Raw genomic sequence first — 19,400 nt, 5'->3', positions numbered from 1 at the left:
CACGAGATTGGCTGGGAGCGCCGAGGGGGTGGGCGGGGTGCTGCTGCTTCCGCGCTTCCCATTGGCCGAGCGCAGTGCCGTCATTGGCTGGCCATTGGCTGGAGGCGCTGCCCGTCCCGCGGCCGCGGCGGCGCGCGGGGGAAGATGTCGGGCGGAGACGCGAAGAAGCTGGTGCGGTCCCCGAGCGGGCTGCGCATGGTGCCCGAGCACCGCGGCGCCCGCAGCCCCTTCGGCCTCGACGAGCCGCCCTGGGTGCCCGACAAGGAGGTATCGCCGCGGGCGGGGCGCCGCACTTCCTTCCGCTTTTCCCTTCCTACTCCCCTTCTCGTTCCCCTTTCACCTCGTTTTATTTCTCTCAGACTAATGGATTAAAGGATGCAAGGCTGGGACCAGCACTCGTTCGTCAGGGGAGCGCGGCCCCGTCTCAAAAATCAGCGAGCGGCTTGCAGAGTTAAAGGTGTAGCGAGCTGTGCGGCGCTGCTTTAAGTGCTTAGTGAGGCGACTCTGAAGTCTTTACATGTTTATGGAGCCGATTCTCAATGCTGTGCAGATTTAAAAGCAGTTATACAAAGTGTTAAGGCAGTTAGAGTTAGACCATCCCTCCTGTCCCCCTCTGTGAGTGTTCGTCGTCTTGAACAAGCACTGAGCGACTCACACTCTCAGTCGACTTTGCTTTTAAATACTTCCCAAGGAAATGATGTGATCATGATACTGTGTTTAATTTCGTGTAACCTGCGCTATTTGCCGCCGGTGCCCGCAGCCAGATGCTGACACAACATAGGACCCTTTGTTTGTGTGTTTATTTGTTGCCAGCGTTCCGCGGGGTGGACACACGCCAGTGCATTTAAATGTGACCGGAATGGGGATTTATTTTAGATGAGCCAACGTGAATTTAAGCCGCGAGTCATCAAACAAAGCCATTCTTTGGCAGCCACGGACGTGGCCAGGCTGGTTTGTACGGGAACACTGTGTCCTGCCGTGGTTAGGAACGAGGAGGAAAGTTTTTTCCTCTGCCTGGTATCTCTTGAGGCACAAAGTTCTGTGTAAAAGTAATAATAATTCTGGAGGCTGAGGCTGCCAGCACAGCTTCTGCGGCTCTGGCAGCGCCAGCCTGTGCTGCCAGAAGGGGGGTGAGCAGCAGAGCACTTGTTTGTTTTGTCCGAAATAACAACCCCTCTTTGGAAACTGACTTTTTCAATTTATTTTAAACAAGCGATCTGCTTTAATACCTAGTGTGAGTTTTCTCAAGTTATTGTCTTCCATACTTAGGAAACTGATCAGTAGCAGCTCCTTTCTGCTCCAGAGAAGAGCAACAAGGCTGGAGAAGGGACAAGCCCTATGGGGAGAGGCTGAGGGAGCTGGGGGTGTTCAGCCTGGAGAAGAGGAGGCTCAGAGGTGACCTAATCACTGTCCAGAACTACCTGAAGGGAAGTTCCAGCCAGGTGGGGGTTGGTCTCTTCTCCCAGGCACTCAGCAATAGGACAAGGGGGCACGGGCTCAAGCTCTGCCAGGGGAAATTGAAGTTGGAGATCAGAAAGAAATTCTTTCCAGAGAGAGTAATCAGGCATTGGAATGGGCTGCCCGGAGAGGGCGTGGATTCCCCATCCCTGGAGATTTTTAAACTGAGATTGGCCGTGGCACTGAGTGCCATGATCTGGTAAATGGACTGGAGTTGGACCAAGGGTTGGACTCGATGATCTTGGAGATCTTTTCCAACCCAATCGATTCTGTGATTCTGTCCTGTATGGAGTGTGGGTAAGGTAAGTTTTCAGTGTCCTTGGAGCTGCCCAGGTTCCCACCCTTGCATCGCGTGTGCTCTGGGGCTCTGGGCGTGTTGCAGGTGGGGTGTGTGTTTATCTCTGAGCTTGCACAACAACTGCTCAGACTTTGCTACAGGTGGTTTCTTTCCCTCTGTGCTTTCCTTCAGCTGCGTGGGTGAGTTGCTGTACTTCTGCACTCACCTGGGCCACCTGGAAACTTGATTCCTGGCAGATATGGTTTGTGTAACAGTTAAATTGAAATGGGTTTCCTCCCTGACCTTTTGAAATGCAGTTTAGCATGTCAGTAGTTCTTGATTATGGCAGGCTGGTTTCCTTAAGGAAAATAAGGTACTCAAAACTCAGCCTGATACACAGATCCATCTTAATTCAGCTGAAGGTTGTTTGAGGCTTGTAGTAGGATTTATTTAAACTAGTTAGATATATTTAGAGAATTAAGTCTGTATATTTTAGAGACATCAGTCTGAAAAGTGTTGTTAGTTTGAATTTTCTCTTATAGTTGTACTGCTGTTATTCATTCCCCTTGGAGTTCAGCTTTCCCCCATAATCTGGTGGTCTGATGATGTTGAATTATGACTGAATGCTGTCTTTGCATCAGGCTTGGTGATATTTCCTGTTGAGAGGAAGTGTATTGCAGGCAAATGTTTTAAATGCATTTGTTAATAAAGCAGATATGTGATACACAAGGAACCTTAGAAACCCCATGTTTTGCTTAAAAAATGAAATTTATAGAGACAGTGTTACCTAGCTAATGAATTAGTCGAGAATACTTGCTCTGGTTACCATCTCAGCCATAATTGAAAGCTAAGTGTCTTTGTCCAAGACAAGACCTTGACTGGTATTAGCCAGTGCTAATCTGACTTTTCAAATCCACTGGCTTCTGCTGTGCAGCCAGTAACACTCACAAATTCAGTAGCTTTATTTGCCTTATGTAGGAAGAGTCTGTTGTGTTGGTTTTTTAACATTAAGGCCACCTGAGGATTATGGCAGTTAGTAGCTTTGTGAAGGTTATAGAGCACTGAAATATAATTGAAGACTTTAATTTTATGTCACAAGATTATATAGTCTTAAAATATCGGTTACTTTGAAGAATTTGAAGTGTAAGAATGAAGCAGGACTATTGAAAACTTTGCTTTTGGTAGTCTTACTTATAATGCAGATGGTGAGTTGAAGTGGATGATGTGAAAATTTGTGCTGGGCATCATTAAACTTGAGACAGAGCTTAAAATATTGGTCACTGCCTGTTGTCTTGTCTGACCCAGACTTTCTTTGTAAAGCACCAACACAGCTCAGCTGATGTTGTTTCTATTAAGGAAATCTTGGACTAGAAATGGAGTCAATTTTCATTTACATAATCACAGACTATTCTGAGTTGGAACGGACCCACAAGGATCGAGTCCAACTCTTCAGTCAGTGGCCCATACAGGGGATTGAACCCATGACCTTGACACTATTGCAACCAAGTTTTAACCAACTGAGCTAATCTCAGGGTAAGAGGTGGCCAGACCTTGTGATATCCAGGTGTACACAGATGGTCTATGGCTGAGGACCGCTGTGTCCTGCAGAGGAACTCACAGCAGTGGTGAGAGTGATTCTCTGGGTCTCCTCAGTCGCTGCTGGAGCTTCCCATGGTCCTCCCCTGGCTCAGGCTTGGAGGCAGCTCTGGTGAAGTGTCAGAGCTGCTCTTGGAGTGCTGGTGAGCTGGGGCAGCTGCAGCATCAGAAAGCACCATGAGCCACCTCTGCCCTGTGTCCATTGTACCATTTCCCCTTCTGGCATCATCTTCTCAGGTGACATGTGTTCCAGGTGGGATTTGGGCAGCTCCTGAACTTCCCTGCTTGCAAAGGTTCACTGTGTTAATGAGCTCACCCAGGTGTTCCTGTGCATCACTTCTTGAATCGCTGTGTCATTATATATGCAAATAAAGCGTGTGAAGTGTAACTATAACTTCCTGTTCCTCTGGGGGATTCTCACTCTGGCTGGATCGGTGGTGTTACGAAAATCAGTTATGACACTTGAACAAACACCTGAGAAGTTCCTTTCTATTTGTAATGAACCAGCTCTCTCCAACAGTGCTGGAGTGGGGCCAGAGAAGAGCAACAAGGCTGGCGAAGGGACTGGAGCACAAGTCACTTGGGGAGAGGCTGAGGGAGCTGGGGGTGTTTAGCCTGGAGAAGAGGAGGCTCAGAGGTGACCTCAGCACTGTCGAGAACTACCTGAAGGGAAGTTCCGGCCAGGTGGGGGTTGGTCTCTTCTCCCAGGCACTCAGCAATAGGACAAGGGGGCACGGGCTCAAGCTCTGCCAGGGGAAATTGAAGTTGGAGATCAGAAAGAAATTCTTTCCAGAGAGAGTAATCAGGCATTGGAATGGGCTGCCCAGAGAGGGGGTGGATTCCCCTCCCTGGAGGTTTTTAAACTGAGATTGGCCGTGGCACTGAGTGCCATGATCTGGTAAATGGACTGGAGTTGGACCAAGGGTTGGACTTGATGTTCTCAGAGGTCTTTTCCAACCCAATCAATTCTATGATTCTATGATTTTTAAATTAATACCAAGATGCAACAACTGGTGAATGTTCTTCCCTTTTCCTCTTGCTGGATGAAGTAATCTGATATCAGTATTAGTGGTTGATTGTATGTGATATTGAATATACTTATGACATGAATTTTTATTTCATTTTTTTCTTCACATAATTTTGTTTGAAGACATGAAAAGTAACTTGGACATGGTGCTTCTTTCGCTCTAAATGTGATAAAACTCCTTCAGGCAATAAAGCTTAATTCAGTACTTGTCACATTCTAATTCTCTTGGTGTATGGATGAATAGGAAAAATTTACCTTTCAAGATATTTTACAGTAAGAATCTTGTCCCAGGCAAAGCAGAAGTTGATATTATGCAAATGAGTTCAGTTGGTTCTGGTTACTTAAAGCAGAAATTCCTTTAAGGAACAGTGTATTAAACCTACCTGTGTCAGAACAATTTCCCAAGAAAATCCCATCCTGCAGTGCTGACTGCCATATGCCATTTGACTTCTGATTTATTTATGACTGCTCTGTGTATCAGGCAAGGTTATCATCATGGGTCTGGAATTCAGAAATATTATTCTATGGCTTTTATGTTAAATAAGAGGATGGATAATTTTGTTCCTTCCTGAAAGCACTTCGGTGTTTAGCATAACATTGTGTATGAAATCTATGCAGGACAGTATTTAGAAGGATTTGGGTTTTGGTGAGGTTTGGGGTTTTTTCCCCTTTAGTTTGTTACTTGTGCTTTCTGCTTTTTGACAAAAACCAAAGAAGCAATGAAAAAATCCCAAACCAACCGAAAAAAAACCCAAAACCCCCAAACAAACCCACCACCACCAAAACCCAACCAAAAAAACTCCCACATATTTGCATTAAGAATAAGAACTAGACTCCAAGTAAATTAAAAGTATGCCAAAATTCTTGCCAGGTCCAGCTCCCAGATAAGTTATTAAGCCATACATCAAAAATTAAGACACCAAGTGGAGATCATTGTAGAGCAGGATGTGGTGTGAGTGGTAAAGTGCTGCCTGGGAAACGCTGAACTTGCTTCTTGCTGAAGGTTATTCATCAGTCAGTGTTGGAATAAGCTTTTCTATAGCCCTTGTGAAAGGCGGTGGTTGGAGCCTTAGCTCTGTGTGTCATTTGAGACAATTCAGGAACACTTCTAGTTCTCTTTTGTGTGGGATCAGAAACAGCTTCTTGTAACAAATTCTGCAAGTGGCTATTTATGTGCCATTACTCTCTAATGTGTTAAATGGCTGTTTAGACATCAGAATATTTCATGTAAACTATTACCAAATATTAGCAAGCTTTAAAAGAGTGGGAACAGTTTCAAGAGCATTTTTGATTTAGCTGCTGTGCTGCTTTTTTGGCTGTAGTTGCTGAACTTGTGACAGTGATTGAGCAAAGTCCCCAAGAATAGTTGTAACATCTTGAAGGGATTTATAGAAGAAAAAGGGTTAAATTTGAAATATGTTAATTAACGGCAAAGGGTGATTACTGTGTTCAAGTAGCACCTGCTTGGCTTGGGGCATGTGCTTAAAATAACATTCTGCTGTAGTCTGAGATAGTCTGGTTTGAAGAGTTTCAGTTTGGAGAGTTACAGAATTTGCTACAGGATCTAACCATGTTCTCCTGAGTCAGATGTCAGGCATAAGTTTGTGTTAATATTTGCAAATAAATCTGTAAATAATTGCATTCTAAGCCTTGGAGAGTGAGTTTTGATACAGTAGCTAAAAAATGTAAAATCTTGTTGAAAATCCAGTGATCCAATGGCTGAGTATCAGCCCTTTGGTAGGTCACTTATTTACAGAAAAATTGGATTGTGCAGAAGTGACTGATCATTTCTGGTAGTTTAGACAATCAAAATTGTCACCCCTTAAACTCTACTTAGTTGTGAGAGAGAAACTCCATTTTTTTTCCTGGCAGTTCTTTTGGGAGGAGTGTGGGTGTAACTTGTTTTAGGAAAGAGATATTTCAGGAAGTGACTTCTTGTAGCTGGAATAAAAATTAGGTCTTTGTGGCTTGGAAGAAAACCAAGCATGTTTCAAAAATGCGTGAGTATTGAGAGCACTAAAATATGTAAACAATGTTTTAGAGAGTCAGCAGAGGATAATACAGTGAGGACAAAAACTTCTGTAAAAACCATTTACTCTGGAATATAGAACTGTCTGGACAGCCAAACATTATCAAGCATGGAAAGTAATTCTGAGATGCAGTTTTGCCTTCTGGCAGGTGCACTGTTGCTTAGGGGGACGTTTGGCAACGTTTTGTCTTACAAATAGGGATGATGTTATTTTGTTACATCGATATTAAATGAAAGCCATTCATGGTGGAAAGATAAAGGATGGAATTTTGTAGAGGTGTTTCTTTATAGGGCACAATATAAAGCTCATTCTTTGTATATGTGGTACAATTAAAGATTTAGAAATTTTGTAGATTAATCTTAATTTGTACTGTTTTCCAGTGCCCAAGATGTATGCAGTGTGATACAAAATTTGACTTCATAACTAGAAAGGTAAGAGAAATCAATTAAATATAAAGCAGTAACTGTTGCAAAATACTCATATGGGCTTATTTTGAGTTAAATGTAGAGGATTTCAGTAGAATACTGCAAAGTCTGATGTAACTTAGTTTTTCTTTCTGTTCTACATTTTCAGAGTACAGTCCTTGTTTTTAGTTCTGTTTCTTTGAAATGCTTCTTACTACTTTATGTTTAATACATGGAGGTTTTCTTAAATTACTGGGTACTTGCAGAATTTATACTCAAAGGAAGAGTGAGGGACAATCATGCTGGAATGGGCTGCTGACATCACTACTGACACAGCAACCAAATCAACTAATTCTGTTGTGTTTGGAGAGAAAAATTAGTTGGGGAAATGTGAGCAAAAATGTTTTCAGAAATAATGAATTAGAATCTTACATTAAAGAACTGTATTGTTAAAATGCAAAGAATCAAAACTCAGATTCTCCTTCTGTCCTGGGAGTAAACCAGGATTTATCTTGGGTTTGGAATAGAGATTTTCTGATTAAAGTAGAAAGTGTAAACTACATAATTAGTATGTATCTCTCTGTATGAAAACACCAACATTGGAGTTAAATCATGTTCATTGCATAACAGCAAGCAGGTCACTGTGGAATGCAGGCTGGTGTGCAGAACATGACATGGAGAAGGAAAACACACTCCCAAAAAAGGCCAACAGTGACTTTTAGGAGGGAATATCATTCCTTTATATGACAACACTGACACTCTCTTCCCATGCAGTTGTGAAAGGGAAGAAAGGTGTGGAGGTGTGACTTGTAGTGCAAGTGACAAAGTCACTGTTTTTTAATTTATTCTTTGGAGGGAGAGGGAAGGAGTAATTTTAAATCAGACACACTCATGTTATACCAGATAACAGGCTGCTGTAATTTACTTGCGTTCCCTTTGGGAAGCAATTGGAGGTGGCCCTGGGAAATGGGTACCCCAGAGAATTTTGCATAATATTTGGAAGTAAGGCCTGACACAGACCAAAATTGCACTGTATCAGTTCCTTGTATCAAACTGTTTGGGTTTGCTTTGAGCCACAAGTTAGTTCCTGCTTGCCTGGGAATACTTGTTCTGTCAGGAGAACTTGCATCAGGAAGATCTGCTGGGCTGGCACTGTCACACCCCAGAGTGATCTGGAGCACAGGCCACTTGTTGCAATTTGACAGCTGTGAAACACATTACAATATTCTGGTTTTGCACCTTCACTGGATTTGTACTGTGCTGCCTGATATTTCTGATAGAGGAATAGCTTCAGATTCTAAATACAAAGATTTTAGTGTTTTTTCCTTGGGAGAAACTTGAAAATAAGTTTTCAGAGTAGTATCTTTAGTTGAAGAAGAATAGAAACTCCAGCTGAAGTTTCTCAAGGTGTTTGCTTGGAAGTGGGAAGGGACCTGGAAACCACTCTTGGGTGTTTATTGATAGTGAGGTGAAGGATTTGCTGGACACTGCAGAAGCCCTTTCCTGTCTGATCTGCTTCAGAATCATCTTTACAGAGTGCCAGCAAAGGCTTAGAGTGCTGCTGTTCATGCTACACTCAATCCTTTTTGTTGTCTGCCACTGTAGCAGTTACATTTCCTTTACCTGTCCCTCAGTTTGTGTGTTTCACACCTGAGAAACTGCCGGGAAGGAGGAGATGTAACTGTAAACTCCTCGTTTCCTTTGTGAATAAATAAGCGAAACGTTCTCTCCTGCTCAGCATCACTGCCGGAGGTGTGGGAAGTGTTTCTGTGACAAGTGCTGCAGTAAGAAAGTGCCTCTGCCCCGCATGTGCTTTGTGGACCCCGTGCGCCAGTGCGCGGAGTGCGCCCTCGTCTCGCAGAAGGAAACGGAGTTCTACGACAAGCAGCTCAAAGTGCTCATGAATGGTAAGGACTCCGCACAGATGTTGCTGTTTGATCTCCGTTTGCGTTTATTCAAATCCTCACAAACAGTAACAGTAATGCCTCTCGTCCAACAAGCTGTGGTTTTGTCTCTCTTTTGTCACGCTGCTGGTTTGCCAGGTAACAATTCTGTGTTACTGGTTTATTTAGAGGGAAGTTCGTGCTTCTTAGAAATGTTTACACACTTCAGTTTATACTTCCTGCTCTTTATGAAGAGTGATTTAGTTAAAGACAAATTTTTAATGCCTGTGAGAACATATGTGTGTGCAGCTGGTATTTTCCTTGAAGTAATGCATCTTGTAGCCATATTCCTTCATCTATTTAGCCATTAAATAAGGATGAAAAATACTTTACAGTAGAGAGTATTTTAATATTTTTGAACAAGATACAGTGCTTGTTTCAAGCTTCATCTGAGAGCTTTGATCTTGTCCATGGCCTACAGCTGTGGTTGATGGCAGATTGTCATGACTGGTCAATTTTCCATAGGATTAAAACTACATGCAATACAGTAATTAGTGTTCCAATTACACTAAAAAAGCTGAATCTTCAGTTTTTTAAAACTATTCTGTGATCCTTCAGTCCCTTTTGATGGTGTCTCAGCATGATGCCAGTGTGCATAATGGATAGGCTAAGCCCTAAGTCTGATGAGCATGGGTGTTCTGGAGAGGTCCTGGACTCAGTGTTCATCCCTGTAGCACACAAATCCTTCTTCACCCTGCTTTGCCATGAGGGTGTCAAGGAGTTTTCAGACAGTGTCTTCTAAATTAAAGACTTTTTTTATAAAGCTCGTCCTGTTTGAAGTGGTGTTCTGCAATTAAAGTCTGAAGTTGTTCCTGACTTGCTGTAGAGCCACACTCCGTGTTGTTATTTTTCATTTCCCAGGCCAGCAGTGCTGGGATTAGGTAACACAGGGACCATGAGGCTTGGAGGAAATAAAGGGTTAGGTGTGTAAGCTGCCTGAAGTTATGAATCACTTCTCTAAGGTAGCAACAATGACCTTCCCCCATGTCAAAGCAGTTTTGAGGGGGAAGAAACGTAACATGAAGGCTGAAGTTCAGTGACCTCACAGCAAGACTGAGCCAGCCTTCAGCAATAAAGAAGAGGTGTCTTAACTGTTTATGAAGTCTAGGACTGAAAGTCATGTCCTACTTAGACATGACATTCTAAGATTGTTCTTTTTTTTTTAATACTGAAATGATAGCTTGTGCTATGATGACCATGTAGGGTCTTTAATTGCCTATTTTTGCCACCTCCAAATCTCTTCTCATTTTTTAAAAAATTCATCTTAGGTATCATGTGCATTCCTACCACATGTGGGAGAAATTACATAGCACATGTGAAAGGTCCTGTCATTCAGAACATGATAATTAAAGAAATTTTTATACTTGAGTGTTCTGCTGATGTTAATCAGTTTAACATTTCAATTATTCTCCGATTTCACCCAATTTAGTTTAACAGTAAGTAAAAATTAGTTACCCTTTTTGATACTTGAATGTTCCTTCTTGAGCTCTGCAGTAGAATACTAAAACATTTCTTTCCAGGTGCTACATTCTTTGTAACTCTGGGAACATCTGATAAATCTGAACTCATGGTTTGTCGACTTTCCAACAACCAGAGGTGAGAAAGACTGATAGAAATTGCACTTGTAAACTGTAGTATTTTTGTACTTAGAGCTCTACTATTATCTAATAACTTAAACATACTGTAAGAGTAATGTGCTCTGAGGGATATTGGAGAGAGTGACCAGGTGGAAAGGACACATACAACATTTCCGGAGTCTGAATCTACTAGGAGTGTGCATAGGAATGCCTTGGGAGGGTGGACCTCCACTCACTGATAATGCTTCTTGGTGCCACTGGAATAGAGAGTTTTTGCCCTCCAATAGGGGATCACAGGAAGCAGGAGAAGGGAATAGTCTGTAGTCACTGAAAAAAGCTTGATTCATAATGATTCTAACACGGCACCTTGTTGTTCAGCGTTACAATCAAAGCATTGCTTTGGTCATCGCCTATAATTTGGCTGACTAGACCACTTTGGACTCTGTGTTCACTTCATTCAGAGCTTTGGAAGAATGCTTTTAAAATGTTTTGGATGGGTCTTCTGGCAAACTGAACTGAAGGTTTTATGGAGTTATTTTCCTATAGGAAAAGTAATACTTGCTGCTTGATTTCTCTACCTCCTTACCCAAAGAACACAAACAGCATCACTGAGGGATTGTGTTTATTTTTCACCTTTGATTTGGCCTGGATATTGTAGATTTTTTAAAAGTTTTCCTTCTGTTATGTAGATACCTGGTTTTGGATGGAGACAGCCACTATGAAATTGAAATTATACAGATTTCGACTGTTCAGATACTTACAGAGGGATTTACTCCTGGAGGTAAGTTTTTCATTTAATACAAATAAACTATTTAGAAAAAAAAGTGAAGTTGTAATTATTGTTTGAACTAGACAGTGCAGTTCTGGGTTATTGGTAACTTCAGTGTAACTGTGTTAATTGTGGCTGTTCTCAGAACAGGGTGCAGGGTGTGAAACCCTCTCCCTGTGGCTACTGGAATTTTGGGTAAAACCTAAGAATTGAGAAATTCCTTTACAGCTGTAATATGGGAGAGCCTCTCCATAAACCTGAGTAACAGCAGCTGTCATCTGTTCTCATCCTTTCTCTTGGATAAATAAAATGTCTGTTGATTTAATAGTTCATGGGACAGAAATGTTAGTCTTTTGTAGCTTCATGTCAGAATCCCAGCTGGGATTTCCCCACTGCTGGTACAAAGAGTTAAGAGAGTGAAACTGGGATGGGGGGAGGGAAATAATAATTAAACTCTGCTTTCTTTATTTCATTCAAGATGAAGGGTGGCCAAATGAAACTGGTAACACCAGTATTAGAGTGCAGCTACTTACTGCCTCATCTCTTACCAGATTTTAGAGTGTTTCAGGATGAACTTGAATATGATTTGACTGAAATGAGAACAAAGAAGGTCAGGAGTTTCAATAATTGTTCTTTATCAACACTGTCACTGCTGGGTTTTTCTCATTGCACAGCCTGTCTGTGCAGTACTCAGTCAGTACAGCATGTTAACCTGAATGAACTTACCTTGGTATTCAAATCTGCCAGATGTGTTGCTGAGTCTGCTTTAATTCCTTGTTCACAACTCTTCTGACTGCTTTATCTTTTTTCTGCCTGCCTTCCTTCTTGATGGTAGAAAAAGATATTCACACTTACACCAGCCTCCTGGAGAGCCAGCCTGTTACTGAAGGTATCACCAGTGACTTTGAGCATGACTCACCCAGCATGTCGGAATGACCCCCCTCACATCCTCCTTCCCTGCACTTCTGTTCATTCGCTTGATCTATCACTGTTCAGTTTGAGTTGTGTTCAAACCTGACATGCATCTGTTCCTTCCCATCTGTCTGTTTATTAAAGAATGAATGAATGTTTTGTTACACTTTGGAGGAGAATTAAAGCATTCAAGGACTTCTTTAGATGAATGTTGTGTTGTCCATGCTGGAAGGGAGAAGGGAAGATAAGAAACAGTATCTTCAGTGGTACAAGGTTACACATCACCTGCTTCAGCAGGTGTACTGAATTGGATATACCAGAAGTGAAAAATACTCTCCCTGTGTGTTGCCCAGAAAGGCTTTGCACTGAAACTGATAATTAATAGCTTGCTTTTACATATCTTTAAAAGAAAGAAGACCTCTTACCATGCAAGGTGTGTTCTGCCTCAATCAGTAAGGTCCTGAAATGCCAGACATGGGCAAACCAGTCAAGGCTGTAGGTGTTTGATTTCCACTGATTTAATTAGTCCCTTAATCTGTTATTCTGACCAGCAAGTGATGAAATTGAATTTCCATTTTTGCTAGGAGAGGTATAAATAGCTGCCTTGATAAACCCTGGTGTGGGCTTCTGACTGGGTTAGTTAGACTGAGGCTGTGATTTTTTTGGCTCCTCAGATACTGCAGTAACAGCCTCCAGGAGCCCTCTCATGCAGACACTTGTTACAGGAACTTCACAAAGTGTCCTGTGGGTGCTGGTGCTGCTTCTAGGGCTCAGTTTATCTTCCATTGTTGCAGGAAATAGTGACAGTAAAGCATGGCTTATAAAAGTCTTGTTTATTTTTGTGTATTTTTCCTTTGATGTACGTTCATGTTTGCAGCCAGAGTAAGAGACACACAAACACCTCGCTATCGCGCTGTTGTCAGAGCAGCTTCTTTTGTAGCAATTTCCTTCAAGAAGTAAATTTGCCAGCTATTACCTAGTCTGGTGAATGCATCTCCCAACCTTTGTCAGTTTTGGAGCAACTTCTGACTGCTAAACCAGACTGTGTACTCAACAGGGATCCCACCTTGCCATCAAACTGGACACCAGTAACTCACTTTACAGACTGCAGCTACAGCTTGAAACTGTGGTATCAGATGTATGAACATGGTGATAGTAAATCATGAGGGTGTTCCAGGTGTGTGTGGCTTTGCCTGATGGCTCAGGCAGGTTCTGTCTCAGCGATGGGCAAAGAGAGTTAAACAATATGGAGCCTGCAGGTTCCACTGCCAGCTGTGGCCACAACCTCCTTGGATACAGTAGCTGTTGGTGCAGCAGCAGCTGTTGGTGCAGTGAGCTGAGCTCATGAAACATGCTCATGAGCTGGGGGAAGTTGTTTTACTTGGTTGGCAAAGCCTGTTGCTATTCAAGATGGTATTTCTCTTTCCAGGAGGCAACACTCGTGCCATAGGGATGATTCTGCAGTATAAGGTACCTGGGTCTGAGGAGGTAATGCAGATGAAATTTACTGCCGGAGAGGATTTCAGCTGTAACAAGAAGCTGTCAGCAAGTTGGCTGGCAGCGATGCATAAGGTGAGCAACACACACAAAACTTAGAGAAGGCTGAGGAAAGTCTTTACATGAGGAATTTAGTAGCACTAAAGAGAGCATGCAGTCTTAGGAGTATTTCTATTACTTATTAATGACTTTTGGGCCTCATTGGTTAGAAAACAGAAGCTGTGGATGGCTGTAATGAACATGACTTGAGCTTTATCCTTAGATACTTGAACAAATTTGGCATTCTAAAGGGTTTCCCAAGAAATTACATATGTCATTCGATGAAAAGAAGTAAGAATTAGACTTTAAAGTTCCTTAGGTTTTTGTTTCTGGCTGAAGAATTGCATTCTGAAATACTCTTTTGAATCTTAGCTTATTGTTTTTGCTACTTTATGAAGGCTCAGAGAAGTTACTGATTTTTGAAAACAGAAGACTTTAATCTTTTGCTGTTGGCACCCTGTGTGGGTAATGAAACTGAAGGTTCATATTTCCTAAGTCAAAAGTTACGGTGTAAAAAACCAATGCCACACCATCTTCATTTATCTAATCAATTGCTCACCACAACTGTAACTTAGAAGGTGCCTTGCACAGGCAAGTGTGTGTCTGTTTGCCGCTTTATTGCCAGTGTGGAGCTCCCCAGCTCCCCCTGACCCCAGCATTTAACTCTCTTCAGCACAGTGTGCTCAAACTTTCTGCCACCGTGTGAGTGCATTCAGCACTCCCTGAATGCTTGTACATGCCTTGGAGATGGAGGAAAACAGCAAGAATTTAAAGCCTTGGATTTAAAGGAGGTTTTTGGAGGGGTGAAAGTTCAGTTAACACAATGACATTTTGTCCCTGTGTTAGGCAACAAAACTTCTCTATGAGTCCCGGGACCAGTGAGAACTGCAGACTTGGCCTCCTGAGGGAAGACACAGACACACCAGCCTCCACAGACCTGCCTCTCACTTTTTGCTGATTTGACAGATGGAAATATTTGCTGTTCTTTACTCTCTCATTCCAGTGTGGTTCATTATGTAAGAACTGGCAAATGCAATGTGAGTGTTTTTTGAACCATGAGTATTCACGGTAGTGTGCAATATGTATACAGTTAATGCTTTAAACAGCCTCACCTTTTAAGACTTTGTATATTTTGTTAAGCCTCTATTGGCACTTAATATGAAAGTGACCTGCACTACAGCTAATGTACAGCACAACTTTTATAGTAACAATTATATATACTGTTTGCTACAGAAAGCAAACAAATGTGTATGTCTCTTCTGCAGAGAATAGCTTTTGGGTATAGATCTCAGGTTTTTCCCTCTATCCAAATATTTAAAATCAATGTACAAAAAAAATCTGCCTTAGATATGATTTTATAGAAATCACTTGGGTTTTTTAAACACTTCATTTTAAACATCAAAATATTTCACCAAATACCACCAAATCTGACTTACATGAACATGACCTTGAAACTTCTGTAAGAAATAAGCTTCCAGAATAATTTTTAGTTTTGTATTTTCTTTTTTGGTAACTAGCTTTTGTTAATCTAACTGTAATGCTATCTGAAATTGTATACAATTTAATGTACAAATATGAATAAATTAATTCACTTATTTAAAAAGACTGAGGTGATACTTAATTTTGTGATATAAAACTTATTTAGTGATGGACACTGTGGTCCCTGAACTCTGAAACTTGTGACTTTTTTATAAACAGCACCCTAATTTTAGTGCTCAGGTAATTATTTTGTCACATTTGGAACACTGGAACACTAGGATAAGGAGGTTTCAAAAGCATCTGGCAAGTGCTTTTCACTGCAGGTCATAAAGCAGGGAGGAAAGGTGAGTTGACAGTACCTGGCAAGGTACAATGAGTGTTTTCATGCAGACTGACCAAAGCCATGTCTGCCCTTGTGACCTCTATAAAGAGAGTGGAGATGCAGCCATGCCTTAGCAGTACTTTATTGTGCACATTTACATGTTCTCTGAATTAGTGTATCATAGGCTCTTGAATTCATCACATTCATGTAGCAAATTCTTCAACAATAATACCCTTTCACTTTTCACCACAATATATACAGTTAATGCTAACCTGTGGTAAAAGCAAGTTACAGCACTGCAGAAATGGATATATAAATTATACACAGAACTTGTACATGAAGAATTAATCAAATTGCATACTGTTAAATGGGATAAAATTACAAGAAATATGGCTAAAACTTATAATGGGAAATTCAAAATATACTTTTGGTATATAAAATCATGTACAATTAAAATTCCAGTGAAGTGCCTGTTTATGTTGGTTTTTTTTTTTGCTTGAAACTACAATGTAGTGGAACAGGTTATTGCATAACTTGCCTTGGCAACAGGTGTAGGCTGCCAAGAACCACAGAAACTGTCCTCAAATAGGCTATGGCCTTTCTTAAATCCTTCTCTAAACCTTGTTTCTTTCTTCTTCTTGACTTGGCATCTACACGACCCTCTTTGTCCTTCTATCCAGTCCTTCATATTTTCTTCTAGATTGACTCAGGCAGACTTCAGCTAACACAGTATAACCCTTACCCGACTCTTACCCTTTTCAACTATTGCACTTTCATCCCTGCAGACATACAAATCCCTTAGGCTGCTGCAACTTCAGTACTAACTGTTCTGTCCAGGCTGGACAAGCTCAGGTGGTTAGTAGGGAAACCTTTACATCTGTAGAGGTAACACCAGTGCTGTAGGCTGAATAATAAGAAAATAAAACACCATGTGAAATACTGTGTAGGGACTTTGAGAAGTGTACGAATATTGTTGGTTTGTTAGTTCTCTAGCTTGATTCTAAATGCAAATAATGCAAGATGCTAGACTAGGTAAAGCTTTTGCTGGGGTTGTCCAGACTAGGATTTAAGTGTTTAGGATGTTGCCACCTAAAATCCTAGCCTACATCAAGCTTTGGTAACTACTTAATTATGCATGTAACAGGTGAAGGTCTCGTGTCCTAGAACCCAAAGAGTTGATCAGTAATGAGAACTCAACATTCACTGGTATGGAACAAAATACCCAAAATCCTGACGTAGGACAGTTGCTGGGGGGGGTTGGAGCATACCAGACAGCGCATCTGCACTCTGCAAGTGACACCTCTGAACATGGAACACAAGAAAGCTCCTACCACGGACCTCTGACTCAAAACATTGCTTTAGACGAGAGTTGGTGCAACACTGTAGGTAGTGGAGGTATCGCTCTCCTCATCAGTGGTGGGTCACATAGAAACGATCCTCATGTATAAACTGCAGATCTTGAAAGTCGTGGATGCTGTCCATTTAACAAGAGAAAGCACCATTAAAACTAAATATCATAGTTTTATTTCTCTGTGTGAAATGATCAAAAACGATGGCTCCAGTGTATGTTTGAAGTTTCCAGTTACCAGCACGGTATTGCACTGTTGTACAACTGAACTCAAGCAAGGGTTCGCTGTCGAGGTTTTATTCGTGGATATAACTAAAAAAACAGAATAAAAATATTAGGCTTTGCATGGTTAATACCAACTTAAGTAATTTATAATCAAGGGGTACTTACTAACAAGAACTGAGTGGTGAAGTGTTTTGGGGGCTGAGGTTTTTGTAAGCTACAGCATGTTCTTAGGCATCTTCTGAAAAACTAAACCAGAAGCAGCAGGAGGCCAAGGGCTGACTTATTCCTGCCAACAAGCAGCAGCAACATCCCTGCCCTGAAAATGACCTGATGCATTTAGAGCAAGATCCAGACTAGACAAAGGATGCTTTTACATAGTAAAAGAATTCCCTGTGCTGAACTTGAGAGAAATTATTTCCTGTTCTTCAAGGTTTTCTTGCACATTTCGTCTGCTGTAGATCTCTGCTTGGTCACCTTACATTCCTGGTCTCTCATGACAACAGTGTTCCATCTGACTGAGAGCAGTGTGAATGACTTGCCCATAGTAGTTATCTTCAAGGCTCTTTCCTGTTTTCAACTCACCCATAACCTTTGATCTTATGTCAGGTATTGAAAACCTTCCCAAAGAACTTTCTGTGCCAAGGCTTCAAGCTGGCTAATAGAGCCACCATGCTTTCAGTTAAGGGCTCTTATGTTGTAGCCAAAGGGGAAAGAAATCTTATTAAAGTATAAACTGTATTAAACATACCAACTTGCCAAATGAAAACCAGCACTAATCTCCTTAACAGTAGCCTCTGCTTTTTGTTTACAGTGACACAGAGGCCAGAAGGAAGATGGATAATCTGTTTTGCAGCACTTCATAGTGGTACAGGCAGATGATGCATAGAGGGACTGACCAAAGATCCATCTTGTGTTCCTACTTCAGGTGCAAGGGGAAAACAGAAGGGAGAGGGTGACTTACTGAAAGAGAACTTACCCCAAGGAGGTTTTTAGGCACATAGCCTTCCTTGTCATTGAGGCGGGCCCACCACCACTCCGTCTCGTTGTCATCCTTGCGCCTTAGAATAGTAATGGCATCGCCCTCATGGAATGACAGCTCATCATTGTTCTGGGCTTCATAATCCCACAGGGCATAGACCACCCCTTTGTTCATCACCCCCAGCTTCTCTTGCACTCCTGTTAACAACAAATTGGAGAGCACACTAGATGGTAAAATAGCCTATTTTTGCCTTTTGCGATTTTTAAAAACACAGTAGCCCAAATATTAGTCTCGTATTAATAAAATTCCGTGAACAATTTTCAGCACTTCCATGGTGAAATGCTGTCAGAAATTACCTGCATGATAGAGCCAAATCTTGCAGAACAGTTTAGAGCATGAGGGTTTTTATTATATATGCAATGGATACTGCTTCCTACAGCACGCCTTGTACTGAAACACTGGACGTTTTTGAAAGTCACACAGTGTGAGACATACAGAGCTTTAATGAAACTTGTATCCTCTGATGGAAATTAAAAATTTGTCTGCTCCATCAAAGTGCTTTTATTGCAAAATATCTCTTAGTAACTAAACACATTGTTTAATTTTTCATAAAGTATACTTCTTTATTCATGCGATCTGCTAGAAATTTGTGCATCTGGAAGTTGGAGTATCTCTGTCAAAATACTTGACAACCCACTGTTACTGTCAAAACCTCCCTGTGGAAGCATTTTCTTGAAACAAAGCCAAATTAAAGCTTCAAAAATATGTAACATGACATTAGATTTTGCCTGTGAAGTAACTAAAAACCAGAAGGACGAAGAGCAACATCATAATGAGAAGACAATTCTGGTTTTAGCATTTTGAAAGCACAGGCACATGATGGACCATATCATCAAGTATGGGGCCTAAGCAGATGTTTCATGCAGATCAGAGAGACAAAACAGGATGAATATTACAAAAGCTAAGACAGTTTGTAAGGCAGTGCCATAGCTTACCATACAAGAACTGGGAACACTGAATGTAACCTTCTTCCATCTCCTCACACTTGTCGGCAGCAGTTTCTATATCACTTATAGTTGAAGCAAAAATAGCTGCCCCAGATTCAACCAGTAGTTTACAGAGATGAACACTATTGCAAGAAGCAGCACAATGCAAGGGTGTCCTGAAATAAAGCAAAAAAGTGTACATGTGAAAAAATAAACTTCCATGAGTCCCAACTAGTTTCTCTTGTAATGTAGAGCCTGTCTATTTTGAAAGGAAGTTGCTCTTCAGGATTATAGCATGTTTATGCATTGTCCAAAACTCAAGTAACTGAAGTGGATTCCAAGATCTACCTGATTCCAGTAAAGCCAAGCATTATAAAAGAGATGATGGCAAAAATACTGATTTTCACAGCTCACAGAGAGAGCTGCTGGGTATAGAAGGGTATTTTCCAATACAAGAAAACCTGAAAGGTAAAACCAAGGTGAGGGTTCAGATTCCCTCCAAACACTCCAGGAATACTCCAGCTACCTGTAA

The 19,400-nt window shown here is 41.4% G+C and overlaps 2 protein-coding genes across 8 annotated transcripts in view; one reads left to right on the top strand and one right to left on the bottom strand.

The window, feature by feature from the left end:
• Positions 1-119: 119 nt before the first annotated feature.
• Positions 120-19,316, top strand: ZFYVE21 (zinc finger FYVE-type containing 21). 3 transcript variants are annotated; one of them, XR_011697985.1, is made up of 9 exons: positions 120-267; positions 6,769-6,819; positions 8,531-8,699; positions 10,256-10,331; positions 11,002-11,093; positions 11,917-11,970; positions 13,423-13,565; positions 14,376-14,566; positions 17,715-19,316. XR_011697985.1 is itself a non-coding variant. In XM_071557423.1 (8 exons), exons 1-8 carry the CDS (start codon positions 145-147, stop codon positions 14,409-14,411), a joined length of 744 nt encoding a protein of 247 aa, XP_071413524.1. In that variant the 5' UTR covers positions 120-144; the 3' UTR covers positions 14,412-15,803. The 3 variants fall into 3 exon arrangements, 2 of the variants coding, with proteins under 2 accessions (XP_071413524.1, XP_071413525.1); XM_071557423.1 differs by lacking the exon at positions 17,715-19,316 and having other exon boundaries at positions 14,376-15,803; XM_071557424.1 differs by lacking the exons at positions 11,917-11,970; positions 17,715-19,316 and having other exon boundaries at positions 14,376-15,803.
• Positions 15,455-19,400, bottom strand: part of PPP1R13B (protein phosphatase 1 regulatory subunit 13B) — a 69,079-nt gene continuing 65,133 nt past the window's right edge. For all 5 annotated transcript variants that reach the window (XM_071557418.1, XM_071557421.1, XM_071557417.1 and 2 more), the window contains 3 exons: positions 18,878-19,044; positions 17,880-18,079; positions 15,455-16,990 (listed from right to left, as the gene is read on the bottom strand). In XM_071557418.1, the coding sequence (XP_071413519.1) occupies positions 16,949-16,990; positions 17,880-18,079; positions 18,878-19,044 (409 nt within the window). In that variant the 3' untranslated portion in view covers positions 15,455-16,948. The remainder of the gene's footprint in view (positions 16,991-17,879; positions 18,080-18,877; positions 19,045-19,400) is intronic.

Source organism: Pithys albifrons, chromosome 6 (genome assembly GCF_047495875.1).
Source record: "Pithys albifrons albifrons isolate INPA30051 chromosome 6, PitAlb_v1, whole genome shotgun sequence".
NCBI classification, from domain to species: Eukaryota; Metazoa; Chordata; class Aves; order Passeriformes; family Thamnophilidae; genus Pithys; species Pithys albifrons.
This window is presented reverse-complemented; position numbering and strand designations above follow the sequence as displayed.

What these genes read in the sequence shown, in the direction of transcription:
- ZFYVE21 (XM_071557423.1), top strand. Translation starts at nt 145, where the DNA reads ATGTCGGGCGGAGACGCGAAGAAGCTGGTGCGGTCCCCGAGCGGGCTG. An exon ending in TTGACTTCATAACTAGAAAG is followed by an intron (nt 6,820 to 8,530) that starts GTAAGAGAAATC and finishes TCTCCTGCTCAG; the next exon opens with CATCACTGCCGGAGGTGTGG. An exon ending in GCTCAAAGTGCTCATGAATG is followed by an intron (nt 8,700 to 10,255) that starts GTAAGGACTCCG and finishes ATTTCTTTCCAG; the next exon opens with GTGCTACATTCTTTGTAACT.